Here is a 21,173-nt window from a genome sequence, read left to right as displayed (position 1 = left end):
CCAAACACGACAAGTTGTGTTTCTACCAAACAGTTCCAGTTTGGTTTCATCAGACCATAGGACATTCTCCCAAAACTCCTCTGGATCATCCAAATGCTCTCTAGCAAACTTCAGACGGGCCCGGACATGTACTGGCTCAAGCAGTGGGACACGTCTGGCACTGCAGGATCTGAGTCCATGGTGGCGTAGTGTGTTACTTATGGTAGGCCTTGTTACATTGGTCCCAGCTCTCTGCAGTTCATTCACTAGGTCCCCCCGCGTGGTTCTGGGATTTTTGCTCACCGTTCTTGTGATCATTCTGACCCCACGGGGTGGGATTTTGCGTGGAGCCCCAGATCGAGGGAGATTATCAGTGGTCTTGTATGTCTTCCATTTTCTAATTATTGCTCCCACTGTTGATTTCTTCACTCCAAGCTGGTTGGCTATTGCAGATTCAGTCCTCCCAGCCTGGTTCAGGGCTACAATTTTGTTTCTGGTGTCCTTTGACAGCTCTTTGGTCTTCACCATAGTGGAGTTTGGAGTCAGACTGTTTGAGGGTGTGCACAGGTGTCTTTTTATACTGATAACAAGTTTAAACAGGTGCCATTACTACAGGTAATGAGTGGAGGAAAGAGGAAACTCTTAAAGAAGAAGTTACAGGTCTGTGAGAGCCAGAAATCTTGATTGTTTGTTTCTGACCAAATACTTATTTTCCACCATATTATGCAAATAAAATGTTAAAAAAAACAGACAATGTGATTTTCTGGATTTTTTTTTCTCAGTTTGTCTCCCATAGTTGAGGTCTACCTATAATGAAAATTACAGACGCCTCTCATCTTTTTAAGTGGTGGAACTTCTGGACATTAGTAGTGAGCATATCGTATGTACACCTCCAATTGCAATATGTGGAATATACGTAGAAACCCCCAGTATGGTCACTGCTAACTCCACTATAACCCAAGAACTACTTGCTGCCACAACCAGTCATTTTTATAGAGGCCGACTTGATGCCTGATTCTCATAGCATATGGCTTCGGGGTGCGGTTTACAGAACAAAAGGAACAGAACTATTCAATTTATATTTAATCCAAAACGATAGGAAGTTTTTATAAAAGTATACAAAAGATTTTATAAAGGAGACAAAACAAAATCTCATACAGTTACATAAAATAAAAATGGATTAACAGTGAAACTTAGTATGCTGGACACGGAGATGGCTCAGTTAAGAGATGGAAGCAATATGATTGGAAACATCTGATTAGTGGGATCAAGCCTACATTGGTATGTATCTTCCTTGGTACTTAAAGGGAACCTGTCACCCCGAAAATCGCGGGTGAGGTAAGCCCACCGACATCAGGGGCTTATCTACAGCATTCTGTAATGCTGTAGCTAAGCCCCTGATGTTACCTGAAAGAGGAGAAAAAGACGTTATATTATACTCACACAGGGGCGGTCCCGCTGCGGTCTGGTCAGATGGGCGTCTCGGGTCCGCTGCGGTGCCTCATATCTTCATTACAAGACGTCATCTTCTGATCTTCAGCCACGGCTCCGGCGCAGGCGTACTTTGCTCTGCCCTGTTGAGGGCAGAGGACAGTACTGCAGTGCGCAGGCGCCGGGCCTCTGACCTTTCCGGCGCCTGCGCACTGCAGTACTGTCCTCTGCCCTCAACAGGGCAGAGCAAAGTACGCCTGCGCCGGAGCCGTGGCTGAAGATCAGAAGATGACGTCTTGTAATGAAGATAGGTGGCGCCGCAGCGGACTGGAGACGCCCATCTGACCAGACCACAGCGGGACCGCCCCTGGGTAAGTATAATATAACGTCTTTTTCTCCTCTTTCAGGTAACATCAGGGGCTTATCTACAGCATTACAGAATGCTGTAGATAAGCCCCTGATGCCGGTGGGCTTACCTCACCCGCGATTTTTGGGGTGACAGGTTCCCTTTAACACAGATCATAATTCACCTTGACCTTTTATCAGCACCAACGTTACACCCACACACAAACTCTGTGATGACCATACGTGGGCCAGGTTTTGAGATGTTCTCATCCTTTCAGTATTTTATGAAATTCCCAACATTAACAATTTCTTCACTACTTACGATAGCAAAAGTTTGAGATCGCCACCATATTTTTTATCGGGATTTTACCTTTCCATAGATAGTAAACATGACATGGCTGGTGTCAGTTATCTGGCCACTATTGATTTGGGGCTTATAGGCAGGTGTCACAGTTATGAAAAAATATACATGAAGCCCCAATAGCTGTACCTCATGTCACGAAAAGCTGCAGCCGCTCATGCGGCTCAGCCCATAAACGCCCCCACACCGACCAACCACGACGGCGTGGGGCGCCTGTCCCCTGGGGATGCATTACAGACCCTTTAAACCGCAGAGGGGGACCCGGGCCTACCCGAACTAGGGAAGGGCAGAGACCAGGGTTCTGTGGCAGCTGAGCATGTGGACAAGGAAAGACATGTAAGACTTGATTACACCGCACAACTTCAGGTATAGAAAAAGTAAAGTTTACTAAAGTAAAGTCACACAGTACATAAACCATACATGACTATGCCAGGCTCCCGATTCCACACCTCTCAGAAGGGTACCACCCAGTGGACCCCAAGGCACCAACATATCACCGAGGCACACATAGGCGGGACATCAGGACACAGGCAGGACATCAGGGTACACGAGGTCATCAGGACGCAGGCAAGACATCAGGACACAGACAGGACGTCAGGACATCAGGGTACATGAGGTCATCAGGACATCAGGGTTCATCAGGACATCAGGCTACACGAGGTCATCAAGACGCAGGCAGGACATCAGGGTACAGACATCAGATGGGAGTTGTTCGGTTCCGGACATCTGACACAACCTACAGGCACCACCACAGTCATCATGCTCCAAGCTCCAGGCAGCGGTCATCAGGTTCCAGACTGCGGTCGTCAGGCTTCGGGCATCGGACCTAGGAAGGAACTTAAGTGGGATGGTGCTAGATCCGCAGGATTGCTGGGCCTGCCAGGAGCTAGCACCATATGGTAGCCAGAGCACAGAGTAGTAGATGCTCAGCAGAAACACCGGTTTCAAAAGACTCAAAGTCACTGGGTGTGAGGCTCCAGATGCAGAGGGATTCCAGGAACATAACACAGCAGACACAGTTCAGACAGGTTCAGGTACAGGACAGGTACAGGATCAAGCATTCAGGCCTGGATATACCGCCTCCAGGACAGGGGCCAGAACAGGACATAACAGGAATCAAGGCAAGGACTTTGGTACCAAACATAGACCGGAGAAGTGCAAGAACACAAAACACACATAGCAAAGTTCAGGAGCTTTGTGAGTAGCTCAGGCCCCGCCCATAGGGCAGGGGAACTATATGTAGGAGCTGCCCCTCAGCAATTGGCTGGGGACAGCATTTCATGTACACACACTAACCCTTATAAAAGCAGGGGAGGTGTGGCCGTGCACGCCCTTAGCACAAACAGAAACCATTACAGCACAATCAGTGCAGGAACTGATCCACATGCGGATGGTCATGCAGCAGACCAAAGACCTAACCACCCATGTATGGCTACGCAGCATTGCAGGGAACTAAGCAGGCTCCATAAAGGTAATAGCTAACAGTATCCCAGCTCAATTAGGTGGAAAGGAGCAAAGGATTTTCACGCCGAAAACCAGATACAGACAGGATGGCGTGATACCTCAGAGCTGGGCTGACTACCAAAGCTGTTTTGATGAATGGCAGCTCATCCTGGGAGGAAAAACTGCCTAATTACCTGTCCCATCTATAAATCTCAGTCTCACCCCCAATAGACATCCATTTTTACACTGCAGGGGTCCTTTGCTTCAAAAGGAGCTGCCTGCATTTTAATTAGATTTGCCATTTCCCAGCTAGATGTAATTTCCTACTTCTCTATCTTCATTGTGCAATTCTACACCTAAAGGTACCGTCACATTAAGCGACGCTGCAGCGATATAGACAACGATGCCGATCGCTGCAGCGTCGCTGTTTCGTCGTTGTGTGGTCGCTGGAGAGCTGTCACACAGACAGCTCTCCAGCGACCAACGATGCTGAAGTCCCCAGGTAACCAGGGTAAACATCGGGTTACTAAGCGCAGGGCCGTGCTTAGTAACCCGATGTTTACCCTGGATACCAATGTAAATGTAATGAACAGACACAGGAATGTAAGTATGTAGTGTTTGTTTGTCGTGTCCCCCGGCGTCTGCTTCCCTGCACTGTGTAAGCGCCAGCCGTAAAGCAGAGCGGTGACGTCACTGCTGTGCTCTGCTTTACGGCCAGCCGGCGCTGACACAGTGCAGGGAAGCAGAACGCCGGGGGACGCGACAGACACCGGAATGTAAGTATGTAGTGTTTGTTTTTTTTTACATTTACAATGGTAACCAGGGTAAACATCGGGTTACTAAGCGTGGCCCTGCGCTTAGTAACCCGATGTTTACCCTGGTTACCAGTGAAGACATCGCTGAGTCGGCGTCACACACGCCGATTCAGCGATGTCTGCGGGAGATCCAGCGACCAAATAAAGTGCTGGACTTTCTGCTCCGACCAACGATGTCACAGCAGGATCCTGATCGCTGCTGCGTGTCAAACACAACGATATCGCTATCCAGGACGCTGCAACGTCACGGATCGCTATCGTTATCGTTGTTAAGTTGTTCAGTTTGAAGGTACCTTAAGAGATTTAGAAGGTCAGCTCTTTCCCTACTGAAAAAGAGAGAGGAAGAGGGAAGGGGGTGATGCCCCCTCACAAGTGGCGTTAGGGATCTTAATATTTTCTATGGCCAGCAGTATTTAGGGTATGTGCACACGTTGCGGATTCTCTGCGAATCCGCAGCGTTTTTTGCGGTACAGAAACGCCGCAGATCCACAATTGATTTACAGTACAATGTAAATCAATGAGAAAAAAAAAACCACTGTGCAGATGGTGCGGAAAATTCTGTGCGGAAACGCTGCGGATTAAAAGTAGTAGCATGTCACTACTTTTTTGCGGATCTGCGGCGTTTGTGTACTCATTCGATTACAGAAATCCGCAGGGGTAAAAAACGCTGAAAATCCGCAAAAAATCTGCAGCAAAACCACACCAAAAACGCTGTGGATCCGCACAAAAAACGCGACAAATCCGCAGATGCATTTTCTGCCAAGACATGCAGAATCCGCACCAGAAATTCCAGAAAATGTAATCTTAATACAATTGTGTTCTCAGTATGGAACCATTATATAGGCTTTGCATTACAGTGGCACTCTATGCTGCTAATTTTGTCATTGTATGGTGTTATTATTTAGTGGCACTGTGACGTTATTATTTGGGTAGTGTTATGATAGGATTAAACATCAAAAAGGGAAGACTGCTGTATACTTTCTCCTTGCTGCATACTTTTCCCCTGGGGGCTACTCCCCAACTTACCTAATAGCAACCATTCTGGTATTATTTAGGCACTGCAAAGTAGTGCCATATAATACCGGTATAACTATGTATTCAGTGAATGGTACTGTTAAATGGGCACTCCATTTATATGGGCACTCTATACTACAATAATACTGCATCTAATAGCACCATACAATAGCAATACTAGTAGAATAGAGTGCCCATATAATGCATTGCCCATATAATGGTACCATATAGTGAACACATGCGTAGTTATTTGGAATTCCATTGAAGAGAGACAATGAATATGCAGCATTCACCTCTGTAATTATCTTTAGCAGACTTTTATGCCAAACAAATAAAATTACAGCATGGCAGCAAGTGAAAAACTATAAATTGTGGACAACAGCCGTTTCGCACTGGGCAGATGCTTCTTCTTGGTCCCAGGAAGACCCGGAAGAAGCGTTTGCTTGAGGCGAAACAACTGGTATCCTTGTTTTGCAGTTTTTCACTTGCTAACATGCTGTCATTTTATTTGTCTGCTGAAACATTTTACACGGGTGAGTTCCGCTTATTCATTCTCTTTCTTCAATGGAATTTGATTTTTTTTGTATCTTGCTGAGCACCATAGGGAAGATTTTTTTTTTTTTGATTAAGTGCCAGTATTTACCATTTCTGCTTGGCCTTAATTATATGGGTATGATATTGCTTTTTTGAGCCCTGTGTGGCACTACTTTGCAGCAAAATATTTAGACACAGTATGACGCTATGGCGGTATTATTTATTTTACATCCTATTGAAAAATGACAGATGGCTTCCAACGCCTGACCCTGAGTGAATTCTACGTAGGTCCGTTTTTTGAGATATAGGGCTTTTAATGTGTTGTGTTTCCGCCACCTTTGCTCATGCTTATGATGAATGTACCGTATAAGCATGAGCATTAATGATGCTAAAACGTGAAGACTCGTCTCATTTTAGTATGTTTGCGTGTAGGAAAATAATGGTCGGGGTGTGGTAACATTTGGATCTCAGCAACTTTTACAGTTCAGATCTGCTAAAACGTTGGTTAGTGTCTTACTAGTGAGAATAATCCAGGCAGCAGAAGGTGGACAGAATTTACATGTTATTTTGGCAATTTGCACGGCTGCTGTGACAACGAGGTGGTTTGGCAAAGCAGAAGCATTGAGTCTTGTGCTCGTCTCTCATTGCATTCGAGAGAGGGAAGAGAAAACAGAAGATCTACTGTTATCCGTCTCCCCCAGGAGAATTCGGCCGGGGGTTTTAGCCAGAATCATTAGTCCTTTTTCCCAAATTCTCATACTTTTATTGGTCATCCATCTGCCAGTTTGGGTTTCATAACAGAACGGTGGAAACATACTCCATGCAAGCTATAGTAAACACCGTCCCAGCGCTCTGTGCTGCTTTTGAAAAAAGACGAAGAAAGTGACAACTTTTGCAAAGGCGCTACTTTGCTTAAATGACTCTGATGCAGATTGCCCACTTGACCCTTCGGGAGACAGGAGTGGATGAGCTCATGTTTAGAGCAGCGTGCATTTATAATACCAACTGGATTTTTTGCAAAAAAAAATAATGGAAGTGAGGATAACAGCAGCTGGACTGTGTTGATTTTGCAGCAGGCAGTGACCTGACCATTCATGCCTTAACTCTTGTTAGGACAGAGTCTTATAGAAACCTGGATAGTGTCATGAAGTAAACAGTGATTAAACATATTAAAGCAAATTAATAAAATTGGGATTGAGTGTAGCAGCAGGAGAAGAGTGTACTGATTGTGTTGGGGGAAGTAACCTATTATCTGACCTTGTATATGAGGACAGTGTTATACAGTAAGTGACAGGGAGAGTGTCATGGGTAGAACATTGTATAGTAAGTGAATCTTTGCCATGATGACAGCAGCAGACGTGGACTGTGCTGATTTTGCAGCAGGCAGTGACCTGACCATTCATGCGTTAACTCTTGTTAGGACAGAGTCTCATAGAAACCTGGATAGTGTCATGAAGTAAACCGTGATTAAACACTTTAAAGCAAATTAAGAAAATTGGGATTGAGTGTAGCAGCAGGAGAAGAGTGTACTGATTGTGTTGGGGGAAGTAACCTATTATCTGACCTTGTATACGAGGACCGTGTTATACATTACGTGACAGGGAGAGTGTCATGGGTAGAACATTGTATAGTAAGTGAATCTTTGCCATGATGACAGCAGCAGAAGTGGATTGTGCTGATTTTGCGGCAGGAAGTGACCTGACCACTGAAATGTAAACATTTGTTAGGATAAATTCTTACATAAAAAGAGATCATATCATGAGGTTAGCAGTGATTAAACACTTCAAGGCAAATTAGGAAGAGGGAATGAGTACAGCAGGAGGAAAAGAGTGTTCTGATTATGTGGAGGGCAGTAACCACTTTTCTTATGCAATCATGTTCATAAGGACAGGGTTATATGTAACACAGAGAGTTGAGTCTACAAGTATTTGGGCAATAGAAATAATGACAGCAGCTGGAGTTGACAGGGCCGAGTTTGTGGCAGGCAGTGACTTTGGTAAATGGGATAAAACAGTCTACAGCTAATTGGTTCATTACAATGATGACAACAACAGCAGTGTAATCTGTTGATTTTGTGGGAGGCAGTGACCTGACAACTCCTGATAAGAGTTGGTACGACAGAGTCTTATATAATAAAAAAAATAGTATCATGAAGTAAACACTCTAAAGTAAACTAGGAAAAGTGAATGGGTACAGCAGCATGACAAGACACTGCTGATTGTGTGGAGGGTGGTAACCATTCTGCTTATGGAACCTTGTTCATAAGGACAGTGTTATGCATGACAGAGATAATGTTATAGATAGATCAATCTACAGAGAATTGGATCATAGCAATGATGAGAGCAGCAGGAGTGGAATGTGATGATTTTGTGGGAGGCAGTGACCTGACCACTCATGTAATAACTGTTCTTAGAGCAATCTCATATAGACAAGGACAGTGTCATGAAGTAAACCGTAATGGAATGCAGCAAATTAGGAAATTGGAATGCGTGCAGCAGCAGATGAATAGTGTGCTGATTGTGAGGGCAGTAACTTACCGTATCTATTATGTGGTCATGTTCATAAGTACAATGTTACATATGACATGGACAGTGTCATGAGTATTACAGCCTACAGCAGGAATCCTAGCGATGGTGGCAACAGCAGGAGAGGAGTCCTGATGATAATATTGATGATGGAAAGGGAGGACTGTGCTTTTTGTGGGTGGAAGTGACTTGACCACTGGTGTGATAAGGTTTGTGAGGACAGAACTTCATATACAACCCCTGGCAAAAATTCTGGAATCACCGGCCTTGGAGGATGTTAATTCAGTTGTTTAATTTTGTAGAAAAAAAGCAGATCACAGACATGGCACAAAACTAAAGTCATTTCAAATAACAACTTTCTGGCTTTAAGAAACACTAAGGCTAGGGTCACATTGCGTTAGTGCAACCCGTTTAGCGCTAGCGGGTTGCGCTAACGCAATGTTTTTAATGTGGCCGCGTCCCGGGGTCGCGGTAACGTCCCCGCTCTCGCAGATCCAGGAAACACCGGCGCGTCGCTAGCGCGTGCCGAACATGGCACGCGCTAGTGCTGCGCGTTCCCATTGCCGTGAATGGGCGCGCTAACGGACGCGTTGCACGGCGTTAATTTCGCCGTGCAACACTGTCCGTTAGCGCGTTCCCATTAACGCAATGGGAACCAAGCCTAAAAGAAATCAAGAGCAAAAAATGTGGTAGTCAGTAATGGTTACTTTTTTTTTTAACCAAGCAGAGGGAAAAAATTATGGAATCACTCAATTCTAAGGAAAAATTATGGATTCACCCTGTAAAATATCACACCCAAAAATGACACCTGCATCAAATTAGATCTGCTCGTTATTCTGCATCTAAAAAGGAGCGATCACACCTTGGAGAGCTGTTCCACCAAGTGGACTGACATGAATCATGGCTCCAACACGAGAGACGTCAATTGAAACAAAGGAGAAGATTATCAAACTCTTAAAAGAGGGTAAATCATCACGCAATGTTGCAAAAGATGTTGGTTGTTCACAGTCAGCTGTGCCTAAAATCTGGGCCAAATACAAACAACATGGGAAGTTTGTTAAAGGCAAACATACTGGTAGACCAAGGAAGACATCAAAGCTTCAAGACCGGAAACTTAAAGCAATATGTCTCCAAAATAGGAAATGCACAACAAAACAAATGAGAAACGAATGGGTGGAAACTGGAGTCAACGTCTGTGACCGAACTGTAAGAAACTGCCTAAAGGAAATGGGATTTACATACAGAAAAGCAAAACGAAAGCCATCATTAACACCTAAACAGAAAAAAACAAGGTTACAATAGGCTAAGGAAAAGCAATGGTGGACTGTGGATGACTGGATGAAAGTCATATTCAGTGATGAATCGCGAATCTGCTTTGGGCAAGGTGATGATGCTGGAACTTTTGTTTGGTGCCGTTCCAATGAGATTTATAAAGATGACTGCCTGAAGAGAACATGCAAATTTCACAGTCATTGATGATATGGGGCTGCATGTCAGGTAAAGGCACTGGGGAGATGGCTGTCATTACATCCTCAATAAATGCACAAGTTTATGTTGATATTTTGGACTCTTTACTTATCCCATCAATTGAAAGGATGTTTGGGGATGATGAAATCATTTTTCAAGATGATAATGCATCCTGCCATAGAGGAAAAACCGTGCAAACATTCCTTGAAAATAGACACATAAGGTCAATGTCATGGCTGCAAATAGTCCGGATCTCAATCCAATTGAAAATCTTTGGTGGAACTTGATGAAAATGGTCCGTGACAAGAATCCAACCTGCAAAGCTGATCTGGCAACAGATTGATGAAGAGTCCTGTGTGACCCTCATTAAGTCCATGCCTCAGAGACTGCAAGCTGTAAGAAAAGCCAGAGGTGGTGCAAGAAAATACTAGTGATGTGTTGGAGGGTTTTTTGTTTGTTTTTCTTGATTCCATCATTTTTCCTCAGAATTGAGTGATTCCATAATTTTTTACCTATGTTTGGTTAAAAAAGTAACCATTACTGACTACCAAATTTTTTGCTCTTGGTTTCTTTTAGTGTTTCTTAAAGCCATAAAGTTGCCATTTGAAATGACTTTAGTTTTGTGCCATGTCTGTGATCTGCTTTTTTTCTAGAAAAATAAACAACTGAATGAACATCCTCCAAGGCCGGTGATTCCAGAATTTTTGCCAGGGGTTGTATAAAGAGACCGTGTTATGAACAGGGATTGAACACTCTGAAAGCAAACAAGGAGGAGACCAGCAGAAGAAGAGTGTGCAGATCATTTGGGAGGCAGTGACTCATCTATATATATATAATTGTCTAACTGGTACTTCCGTCTGTTTGTCTGTAACGGAAATCCCGGGTCGCTGATTGGTCGCGGCCAATCAGCGATATTGGGGCGGGATTTAAACACCACTTCACTTTTTACTATTGATGCTGCCTATGCAGCATCAATAGTAAAAACCTATAATGTTAAAAATAATAATAAAAAAAACCATTATATTCTCACCTTCCGGCGTACGCGGCACCCTTTCCCGCTCTTCACGATGCTCCGGTCCCAAGAATGCATTGCAGCAATGCAAAGTGGTCTCACGAGATGATCACATAGCGGTCTTGCGAGACCTATTGGCTCAAGGCATTACTGGGAACGGAGCGTCGCGAGGAGCATCTCTAAAGACTTGGCCTGGATCCGGGGGCCGCCAGAAGGTGAGTATATAACTATTTTTTATTTTAATTGTTTTTTTAACAGGGATATGGTGCCCAGACTGCTATATACTACATGGGCTGTGTTATATACTTCGTGGGCTGTGTTATATACTGCGTGGGCTGTGTTATATACTATGTTGCTGCGCTATATACTACATGGGCTGTGTTATATACTACGTTGGCTGTGTTATATACTGCGTGGGCTGTGTTATATACTATGTTGCTGCGCTATATACTACATGGGCTGTGTTATATACTGCGTGGCTGTGCAATAAACTACGTGGGCTGTGTTATATTCTGCATGGGCTGTGTTATATACTGTGTGGCTGTGCAATATACTAGGTGGGCTGTCTTATATACTGCGTGGGCTGTCTTATATACTGCGTGGGCTGTGTTATATACTACGTCGCTGTGCTATATACTACGTGGGCTTTGTTATATACTGCGTGGGCTGTACTATATACTACGTGGCTGTGCTATATACTACATACATATTCTATAATACCTGATGCGTTAGAATCGGGCCACCATCTAGTCTACTCATATCCAGCCATTTTATGAATGAACACATAAGATACAGGGCTTGGATAAAAACAGCTTGTGGAATTGGGATCAGCTCTTTGATGAACTATGGAGAGTAAGACGCCTATATCCTGTTCTTGAATGTGGGCACTCTGCTGTATCTATCTATTAGCTATCATAGAGCTATCTATCTATCTATCTATTATCTATCTGTCTATTATAATAATAGTAGTAATCTTTATTTTTATATAGCGCTAACATATTCTGCAGCGCTTTACAGTTTGCACACATTATCTATCTATCATCTATCTATTATCTATATCTATTATCTATCATTTATCTATTATTTATCTATTATCTATCTATTATCTGTCATCTATTATCTATCTGTTATCTATCTATATGTTCTCTATCATCTATCTATCTATCATTTATCTATATATTATCTATCATCTATCTATCATTTATCTATCTATTATCTATCTATTATCTCTCTATTATCTATTATCTCTCTATTATCTATCTATTTAACTTTCTAACATCTATTATTATCTATCTATCATCTATTTATTATCTGTTTACCTATCTATCTATTATCTATCTATCTATCTATGATCTTTCCTCCATCCGTCCATTCATCCCTTATATTAACGCATGGTCTTCATCTGAAGTTTGATCACATATTACTGGAATCTGACTCTCCCACTTTTTATAGGCAGTTTGTGCAGTGAATTGGAATACTCCTCCAGTCCATTAGGAGCCGGTCGCCTCCTTGATACAGAAGGCAGATTTTCACATAGCATTGAGAGCCATTTTTCGCCGGCTCAGCTAACATTCCAGGAGACGCCATCAATCCTCAAGAAGCCACTGACATCAATAAAGGAGACAGGTTTTTGAAGTGGTGCTAATATTTATGAATATTGGTGCAGCCCCCGAGTACAGCCCTTTTCTTTGATGCCTTTCGGCACCCCGGCATCGTTAGCATTCACCGTAGATACTGTACATTCAGGGTTTCATGGTACATCGGCTTTGGAGATTGCCTAATTATTTTAATTGCCGGTGGGAAGAGAAATTGGCCGGGATCTAAAAAGGGCAATGACTGTGTTTAATACGGAGATGGAACTGTAAATATTTGCAGATCCTCTCTAGATGACTGCCGCGTTTCAGAGACCAGGTTGGAAGCAGAAATTGCGAAGCGTTGGCCGTAGACCAAAGAACAGGAGCTTCATAAACACAAAAGACCATAAAAATAAATCTTGGTAGCACTTGTTTACCAGCCGTAATTACAACGGAAAGACGTTACTTAGAGTCTACTGATCCTTACAGAAATCAGGCAATTATACCGAGCTCATCCTTATTATACATTGTGGTCTTGGGTTTTTTTTTTCCTTTCGAGGAAACAAGATACTTTTATTTTTTTTTTTCTCCACTCGCGTTAATCTTTCGATGTTTGTTGCCAATGAAGAATTTGCCAACGAGCCGATGCCTGGACCACACAACATTTCCGTCACGTAAGACTTTTTTTCTTAAAGAGAACTCTCACATTCCCATACAAATTTGCCACCATTTAGTTTACCCAATGGGAAAGTTCGATAGTGGCAAATTTAAAGGGAGTTTTTCTCATGAACAGCATTGATGCCATTTTAGGGGGGATTGTTTGTACACTTAGTGGAGCGCCACTGCCATAGACCGTGAATGGAGCTCTCGCCATGCATGCGTGCTACTGCTTTATACACATGGAAGCCATAGCATCGCCGATCTTGGGATTGGGGACTTCTGAAATCAAGCATTGGATAAATGTGTTTTCTCATGAAAAACATTGATACCAATATATTGGTTTAGTAGTGCCCAGTCCTGACCACTACATATATACCCACTAGTGATGTAATTGAATGGTGGACGTAGCATTTTTGGGATTAGTGGCTGTTGAGTTTCTGCCCATGATTGATCACCTATCCTCAGTGTGATAAGTGCGGGTCCTTGCAGTCAGATATTAAGAATAGCGTTCCTGTGCCCCCTTATAATTGTAGCTATAGTGCTCATTCATGACCACCCTTTAACTCCCTGTTTGTGATGGCAGTAGACATGGACACTTCTGTCCCCATAGACCCAGAAGTGAATGGAGCAGGAGTCATGCATTTGTACTGCCGTTACATTCACGTGGAGGACACAGGACCCTCACGCTCATGATCGGTGGGGTTCCCAACTGTCGTGGCCCCGCAATCAATCAACATAACCCCTATAACCACTGCTTTTCAAGTAGTCTTGGATAACTCATCAAAGGTAGAAGATCTGCCCATACTAGGAAAAATAAAACTCGAGCTAACAGATTGGTCTGTCCTACTCACTTCAATGGAGCTTGGTTGCAGACTTGAAGAACAAAACAGCAATATTTCATTTTTGAAAAGCATCTTGTTCCAAGTCAAATGGGACAAGAGGTAGAAGTAACAATGGGAATAAATCATAGAACCCATCTGATCTATTTTTCATGAAGGAACGGAGGGTGTTTGACAGTACCAACCATTCCTTCCTGCGAACAGTTACAATGCCATGAAACCCAAGTGGAGAAGATTATGAACCAAGAAGATTAATTATAAATTTGTTGATCAGTGTTTCCCACTACGACCCTCGAGGAAACCCCAACCGCTCATGCCCCAATGAAAAACTAATATATTGACCCATACGGCAATCAGCTGTTCACGCATCGGACCTGCTTCCACCAACTATAGAAATGAGTTGATTTTGCTGGGGGGTTTACAGACATGATCTTGGCAGCAGTTGCTGCTCTGTAAACCCCTAACCAACATATGATGTGCTGGTACATTCTGTGCCAGCTCCTTGACATTGATGGCAGCAACATTTACAGCACGCTGGCTGGGGGTGCATCATTCTATGTGACCATCGTAATGCAATTCATGGGGTAACGATGGGTTGCAAAGATGGCCTGGGGAATGTTGAAGATCCACGTACCTGTCATGACGGTTCTTCTGTGTATGCCAGCTTCTGACTGGTGTCCTTGGGAGACCATGATTTTTGCTCTATACCACAACACTGCATTATTTCTGTATGTAGCAAAAGCGATCGGATTGATTGCAGGTTCAAGTCCCCTAAGGGGACTAACAAATAGCGAAAAAGAAACTGTTTTGAAAATATGAAAAAAATATAAAAGTTCAGATCTACCCCCTTCACCCGCCATTAAAAATAAATTTAAAAAATACACAAATAAAATTAATTACCCAATTGGTAAACTGCGTAATGAAAAAAAAATATATAGTATGGTGTCCATAAAAATGATTTTTTTTTACAAATTTCCAAATTGTGTATATACCAGTTAAATACAAAAAACTATGCGTGTTTTGTATTTCCGTAATTGTACTTACCCAGAGAATAATTTTTACCATATCATGAACACTGTACATAACAAAAAATTGCAGAATTGAACTTTATTCGCGATTTTACCTATCTTGGAATTTTTTTTCCCTGCTTTCCAGTACATCATATGATTAAATAAATGGGTAATTCGAAAGTACATCTCATTCCGCTTAAAACAAACCTTCATATGACAATGCAAATGAAAAAAACAGAAAAAATTATGGCTCTTGGAAGGAGGAGAGGCAAAAATAAAAATGCAAAAAAACACTCAAAAATAGCCATGATGGAAAGGGGTTAAATAACTTGTTCAATGTTAAGGAAGTCTTCAATAAGTGAGCTGCTGAGGTTCTTTAAGGACTGGAATGGGAAACTGTCACGGGGCTACCGCGACAGAGCGGTTCCAGAGAACTGCAGCGCTCTGGGCCTCGTTCACACACAGTGAACAGAAGCTCTTCTCCTGTATTCTGACCTGGCTGCTTTGTGCCAGCAGTGCAGGAGTTAATCTTGTTGCTGTCAGCTGTGTCTCTCAGCTGAAGGTGATTTTGTAATCTCCTCCTCTATATAGACCCAGCCTTGACTTCAGCTATTGTCAGTGATCAGTTCAGCTGCCTGGCTTGGAGGTTGAAGGAGCGTGGTGTATTAGGAGCTTGGAGGTTTATTTACAGAGAATGATGTCTGCTGTTTGGTTGCATGTTGAACCTGTTTTCTTTCCTAGTTTTCTCATTCTCTTCCCTTCTATGTGTTACCTCTGTGGTTGTGTGAGCCTTTGGTGAGTTTGAGACTTTTAGTTACCTTGTCCGTATACCCTGTTTATTGTTATGTTTTTACACTGGTGCAGTCCTCCTCCCTGGGGGGGCCTGCACAGGAGACAGGGATACGCTGGCGGCTCAGGCCTCCTAACCATCCTATGTACCCCTGAGATAAGGGAAAGTCAGGGCCCCATTATAGTGGCAGGGACAGGTGCGGATCCCAGTACGCAGTCCTGCCCCTTTATCGCTGTAATGGCGTGACAGAAACACTGTTTTAGATCCATCTGGAACTTTCCCCGGTTGACCCATGGTCCATGAACTTCCTGGTGCCAAATGCAGTGAGTGTTCAGACCCTTTACAACAGCTGCACGACAGGAGAGATAGAAAATGATTTATCTCATAGATTTAGCCTTCAATGGATGTACTCTACCTTCTGTAATTGAGATGTTGCTCCAGGACAGATTGGTAGTCACCATCTTGTTGTCATCACCGGTTATTTACAGTCTTATCAGTATGGGTTTTTTTTTTATCCTTGGTCAACACCAACACAACAGAACCTTCAATACCTGTTAGTAATTCTTTGCTATATCCTAAACCTTAGCAGACACAATTTCAATGTTAGTTAAAAGGGTTTTCTCATCTCATAAAGTTAGGGAAAATCACTAGGATTCTTTTTATTTTGTGAGAAGGGTCCCACAATCCTAAAATGATCACAGATTCTACTGCGGCAAGAAATGCCATCAATAAAGTGTAACCTTGTGTTGGACAGCTGGGAGAAGGTGTTCAGTTATTCTGCAGCACTCCCGCAGGTGAAATGAAGTATTGCACCGAGCTCCAATAAACTTTCTGTGCAATAAATGGATATGACAAGTCTTCCAGGGTGTTGACGCTCATTGTAGCTTCTCTTCGCTTTAAGTTAAGGTCCTATATTTTCTTCTGTAATAAAGGATTTGAAAATGAGTTTTTATTCCAACCAGCGCACATTTATATTTCTCCTTCTATTTGGATTAACCCGGGTGTACATCCTTGTTGAAGCTTTCTTTGCAGAGAAAAATATTTCAGCATGTAGCAATTTTTTTTTCAAGTGAAAGGATCGACACCATGAAGAAACCCCAATGGATCGAGTTATAGTGATTGGGGTCGGTCATCTCATAATTATATTGTAACCTACAGTAAATGCACATTTGTGCGTAAGGGGTTTATGGCTGCATAAAGTGATTGACGCGTATAAAATATGCCACAACTGTGCAATGCCACGTCATCATGTATCATGGAGCCCCACAGTCACTGGAGATGACATCACCATGGAACACACCACCTGCTGCCTTATTTCTTTTACACCTATGAACTCTTAATTGTGGATTATCTTGTGACAATGGCACTTGTCAATGTCGTGAAATATATTACTCAGAAAGTCAAGTGAGTTCTTGAAGTTGATGTGTGGGAAGCAAGAAAAATGGACAAATGTGAGAATTTGAGCCACTATGACATCGGCCAAAGCTTGATGGTTAGACAATGAGGTCTAGCCAAAATAGCAGGTATTGGGTTTTCTCATTATACCACAGATCCTGTGTGGTGGTCCCAGTATAATGCAGTTTCTTTGGGGTGTCCCAGTATAAGGCAGGTCTTCTGTGGTGCTCCGGTGTATGGCAGGTCTTTCCTGATATAGGATGTATATGGCAGGTCTTCTGGGATGTTTCAAGTACGGTATATGGTAGATCTTGTGGGATCTTGCTGGTCTTCTTGAGTGTTTCCAGTATACGGCAGGTCTTTTGGGGGGGTTTGTGATCTTTGGCAGGTCTTCTTGGTGTGCGACAGGTCTTGGGTGTTTCCTGTATTTTAGCAGGTCTTCTTGGGCATTCCCGGTATGTGGCAGGTCTTGTGGGTGTTTCCGGTGTTTAACGGGTCTTCTTGGGCGTTGCTCAGTATGTGGCAGGTCTTTTTCATATATAGCAGGTTTTCTGGGGTGTTCCTGATACATGGACAGTCTTATGGGGTGTTCCCAGTCTATGGCAGGTCTTATGAGGGGTTCCTGGTTTACAGCAGATATTGTGTTTTGTTTTTTTTGGTACCCAGCAAGTCTTGTGGGGTGTTTACAATCTATGAAAGGTCTTCTTGAGCGTTCCTGGTATGCGGCAGGTCTTGTGGGGTGTTTTCATTATTTAGCAGGTATTCTTGGACATTCCCGGTATGCGGCAGGTTTTGTGGGGTGTTTCCGGTATATAACAGGTTTTCTTGGGCGTTGTTGGTATACGGACAGTCTTGTGGGGCGTTCCCAGTCTATGGCAGGTCTTATGAGGTTTACAGCAGGTATTGTGGGGTTTTCTTGGTACACAGCAAGCCTTGTGGGTTGTTCCTGATGTTCGCCAGATCTTATGTGGTGCTCTCAGTATGAGCTAGCTCTTATGGAGTGTCAGCATACAGCTGGTCTATTCGATAGACGGCAGTTCTTGTGGGGTGTTTCGATGTACAGCAGGTCCTGTGGGGTGTTCCCAGAATACTGCAGGTCTTGAGGGGTGTTTCTGATGTACGGCAGGTCTTGTAGGGTCTTTCCGGTATATGACCGGTCCTGTGGGGGGTTCCGAGTTTATGGAAAGTCTTTTGGGGTGTTTCTGGTATAAGGCAGGTCTTGTAACGTGTTTCCGGTATGCAGTTGTTAGTGCATGCCAAAAGTGGTGCGATAACAACTGGTACGCCGGCGACCTAGGCTTCATGAGGTGTGTGGGCAGTGAAGGCGAGCTCATCTGGTCCAATCCCACAGAAGACCTACAAAAATACAAAACTTATGTCTAAAATAGAAAGGTGTCACTCGGTATATGTAGCCAATGGATTGCTTCACATGTGTGCAGAATTTTAAAAAAAATACTTACTAGGAAGATGTTTTAATTTTCGGCACGATAGTCCCATTAGTTGTATATGGTCAGAACCTCAGAGAACTTCTTGAAAATAACTGATTAACCCAGTCCCCAGCTACCGATACACGTGACCATGTTTTGTATCTTTGTATCCTTATGTGGACATCTTTAGACAAATGCTTTTTTTACTGTTTTTTAGAAAAATATATATTTTTTTTTCTTCCAGATGCCATCTATCCAAATTATTACAATGCTTACTTCAGAATCATCCGGTTCGACGTCTCTGCAATGGAGAAAAATGTCTCGAATTTAGTGAAGGCAGAATTTAGAGTGTTTCGTTTACAGAATCCAAAAGCACGAGTATCAGAGCAACGAATAGAACTGTATCAGGTAAGTAAAAGGTTTCATGTTTGTCTATAAAAGGAGTTCTGGACAGTTCTTAAAGGGGTTGTCTATCTTTGGGAACTTTTTTTTTATTTTTTATTTAAAATGCTTGTATTTTTGGCTAAACGTTATTTGTGCAATTAGGTTTCATTCAAAGTTTTACACCAGTTTTCTTTTATATCCTTGCTATTGTTATCTATTGATGGCTGCAGAATGAGCACACTGAGGATCTGTCAGTGAGCTCAATCTGACGGTCTGACAAGGAGTCTCCTGCTCTTTTATTTATTTTTCTGAGCTCCTGTATTCAGATTTATGATCAGACAACATCAAAGTTGAATGTGCCAGGAAACAAAGAGCCTGTGAGAGTCAAAAATCCAATGGGTCTCGGTGCAAAATTTGGACCTGGGCCCTCTTAGTGTTCTAGATCCTATTAGTGTTCTAGATCCTATAAATACATATGTGTACCCCCTATATGATGTCCCCCATCCTTGTCCCTTTCCTGGCATAATCTTCCCCATCCTGTTCATTTCCTAGTTTAATATTCATCATCCTGGGTCCTTTTCTGTAATAATGTCCCCCATTGGTGGCCCCTTGCTATAATAATGTTCTCCATCCTGTGCCTTCTGTCTTTAAAAATCTCTTCCATCATGGGCACCTTTCTGGTATAATGTTCCAATCGTGGGCACCTTCTTGGTGTAATGTCCCACTTCCTGGGCCCATTCCTGGTATACTATCCCACATCCTGTGTCCCTTCCTGGTAAACTGTCCACATCCCTGGGCCCCTTCTTGGTATAATGCTCCCAATCCTGAGCCCCTTTCTGGTATAATGTCCCCCATCTTGAACTACTTCCTGAACCCTAATCCTGGGGTATAATGTCCCCCATCTTGAACCACTTCATGTTATAATGTTCCCCATCCTGAGCCCCTTCCTGGTATAATGTTCCCCATCCTGAATCCCTTCCTGGTATAATGTTCCCCATCCTGAGCCCCTTCCTGGTATAATGTCCCCCATCCTGAACCCCTTTCTGGTATAATGTCCCCCATCTTGAACCACTTCATGTTATAATGTTCCCCATCCTGAGCCCCTTCCTGGTATAATGTTCCCCATCCTAAACCCCTTCCTGGTATAATGTTCCCCATCCTGAGCCCCTTCCTGGTATAATGTTCCCCATCCTGAACCCCTTCCTGGTATAATGTCCCCAATCCTGGGCCCCCTCCAGTAATAATATTCCCCATACTTCTCCAACACATTTAAAAAAATAAAAATAAATTATTCTTCTTACCTTCTGCTCCCACGCTATACTCCTCTCTCGATGAAACCCATTTTATATGCTTTCTTCAGTCCTTATTTTTTTATGTTCACCATTGTGGGTAGGACTATGGTTTCAAAATGTTTTTTGGCTAAATTTATCATTTGCGACTTTTCGAAAAGTTACAAAATTTGTTGCAAAAAGTCCCATTAACCCATTTGCCATAGTGACTTTATGCCAGATATTTTGCAAAACATGACGTTTTTCACTAGGGGGTTGCAAAAAAAAAAAAAGGTATACAAAATTAAAGACAAGTTTTGACTTTGTGCAAGTTTCGTGAAATTTTGAAGAATTTTTTGTTGCAAAAACCGCAATGAATACCATAGGACAAAAGAGAAATGTGACTCATGAACTTGGGCCTTTGTTCTAGTGAGTTTTGTGGGTGATAGCGTCTGGATCCCACTTGATCAAACATTAGCGGCACATACTAATCTCTTTGATAAGACAACCCCTTTAAGAATATATATTTAGGGTAACATATAATTAATTTTTATCTCTGCTGTTTGAACATTGCCTTTGTATATTTTTTGCATTATGTCAAATTCTTTCTGTTGTTATATCTTTAAAATAAGGTTAAAACATAGGGCGATAGATAATTCCGTAGAATAAATCCCAAATTCTGTCCAAAGCCACGATGGGCTTAGGCCTGTCTCACACGTCCAGATAATTCCGGTACCGGAAAAATCGGTACCGGAATTATCCGTGTCCGTGGGCTCAAGTGGCACACGTGCGGCATCCGTGTGCCGACTGGGTACCACAAGCACCGTGCAGGAAGCAGCGCTACAGTTAAGCGCTGTCCCCTGCATCTGGTGCTGAAGCCGCCATTCATTTCTTCTCTCC

The 21,173-nt window shown here is 42.9% G+C and overlaps 1 protein-coding gene across 1 annotated transcript in view; it reads left to right on the top strand.

Annotated features, from left to right (window-relative positions):
- The window catches only part of TGFB2 (transforming growth factor beta 2), a 137,135-nt gene that overhangs the window by 101,167 nt on the left and 14,795 nt on the right, over window positions 1–21,173 (top strand). Inside the window, exon 2 of the mRNA XM_069768485.1 lies at window positions 18,866–19,029. Within this exon, the coding sequence (XP_069624586.1) occupies window positions 18,866–19,029 (164 nt within the window). The remainder of the gene's footprint in view (window positions 1–18,865; window positions 19,030–21,173) is intronic.

The sequence above is a fragment of the Ranitomeya imitator genome, chromosome 5 (assembly GCF_032444005.1).
Source record: "Ranitomeya imitator isolate aRanImi1 chromosome 5, aRanImi1.pri, whole genome shotgun sequence".
Taxonomy (NCBI): Eukaryota; Metazoa; Chordata; class Amphibia; order Anura; family Dendrobatidae; genus Ranitomeya; species Ranitomeya imitator.
Note: the sequence above shows the minus strand (reverse complement) of the source record. Positions and strands in the feature narration are given on the sequence as shown.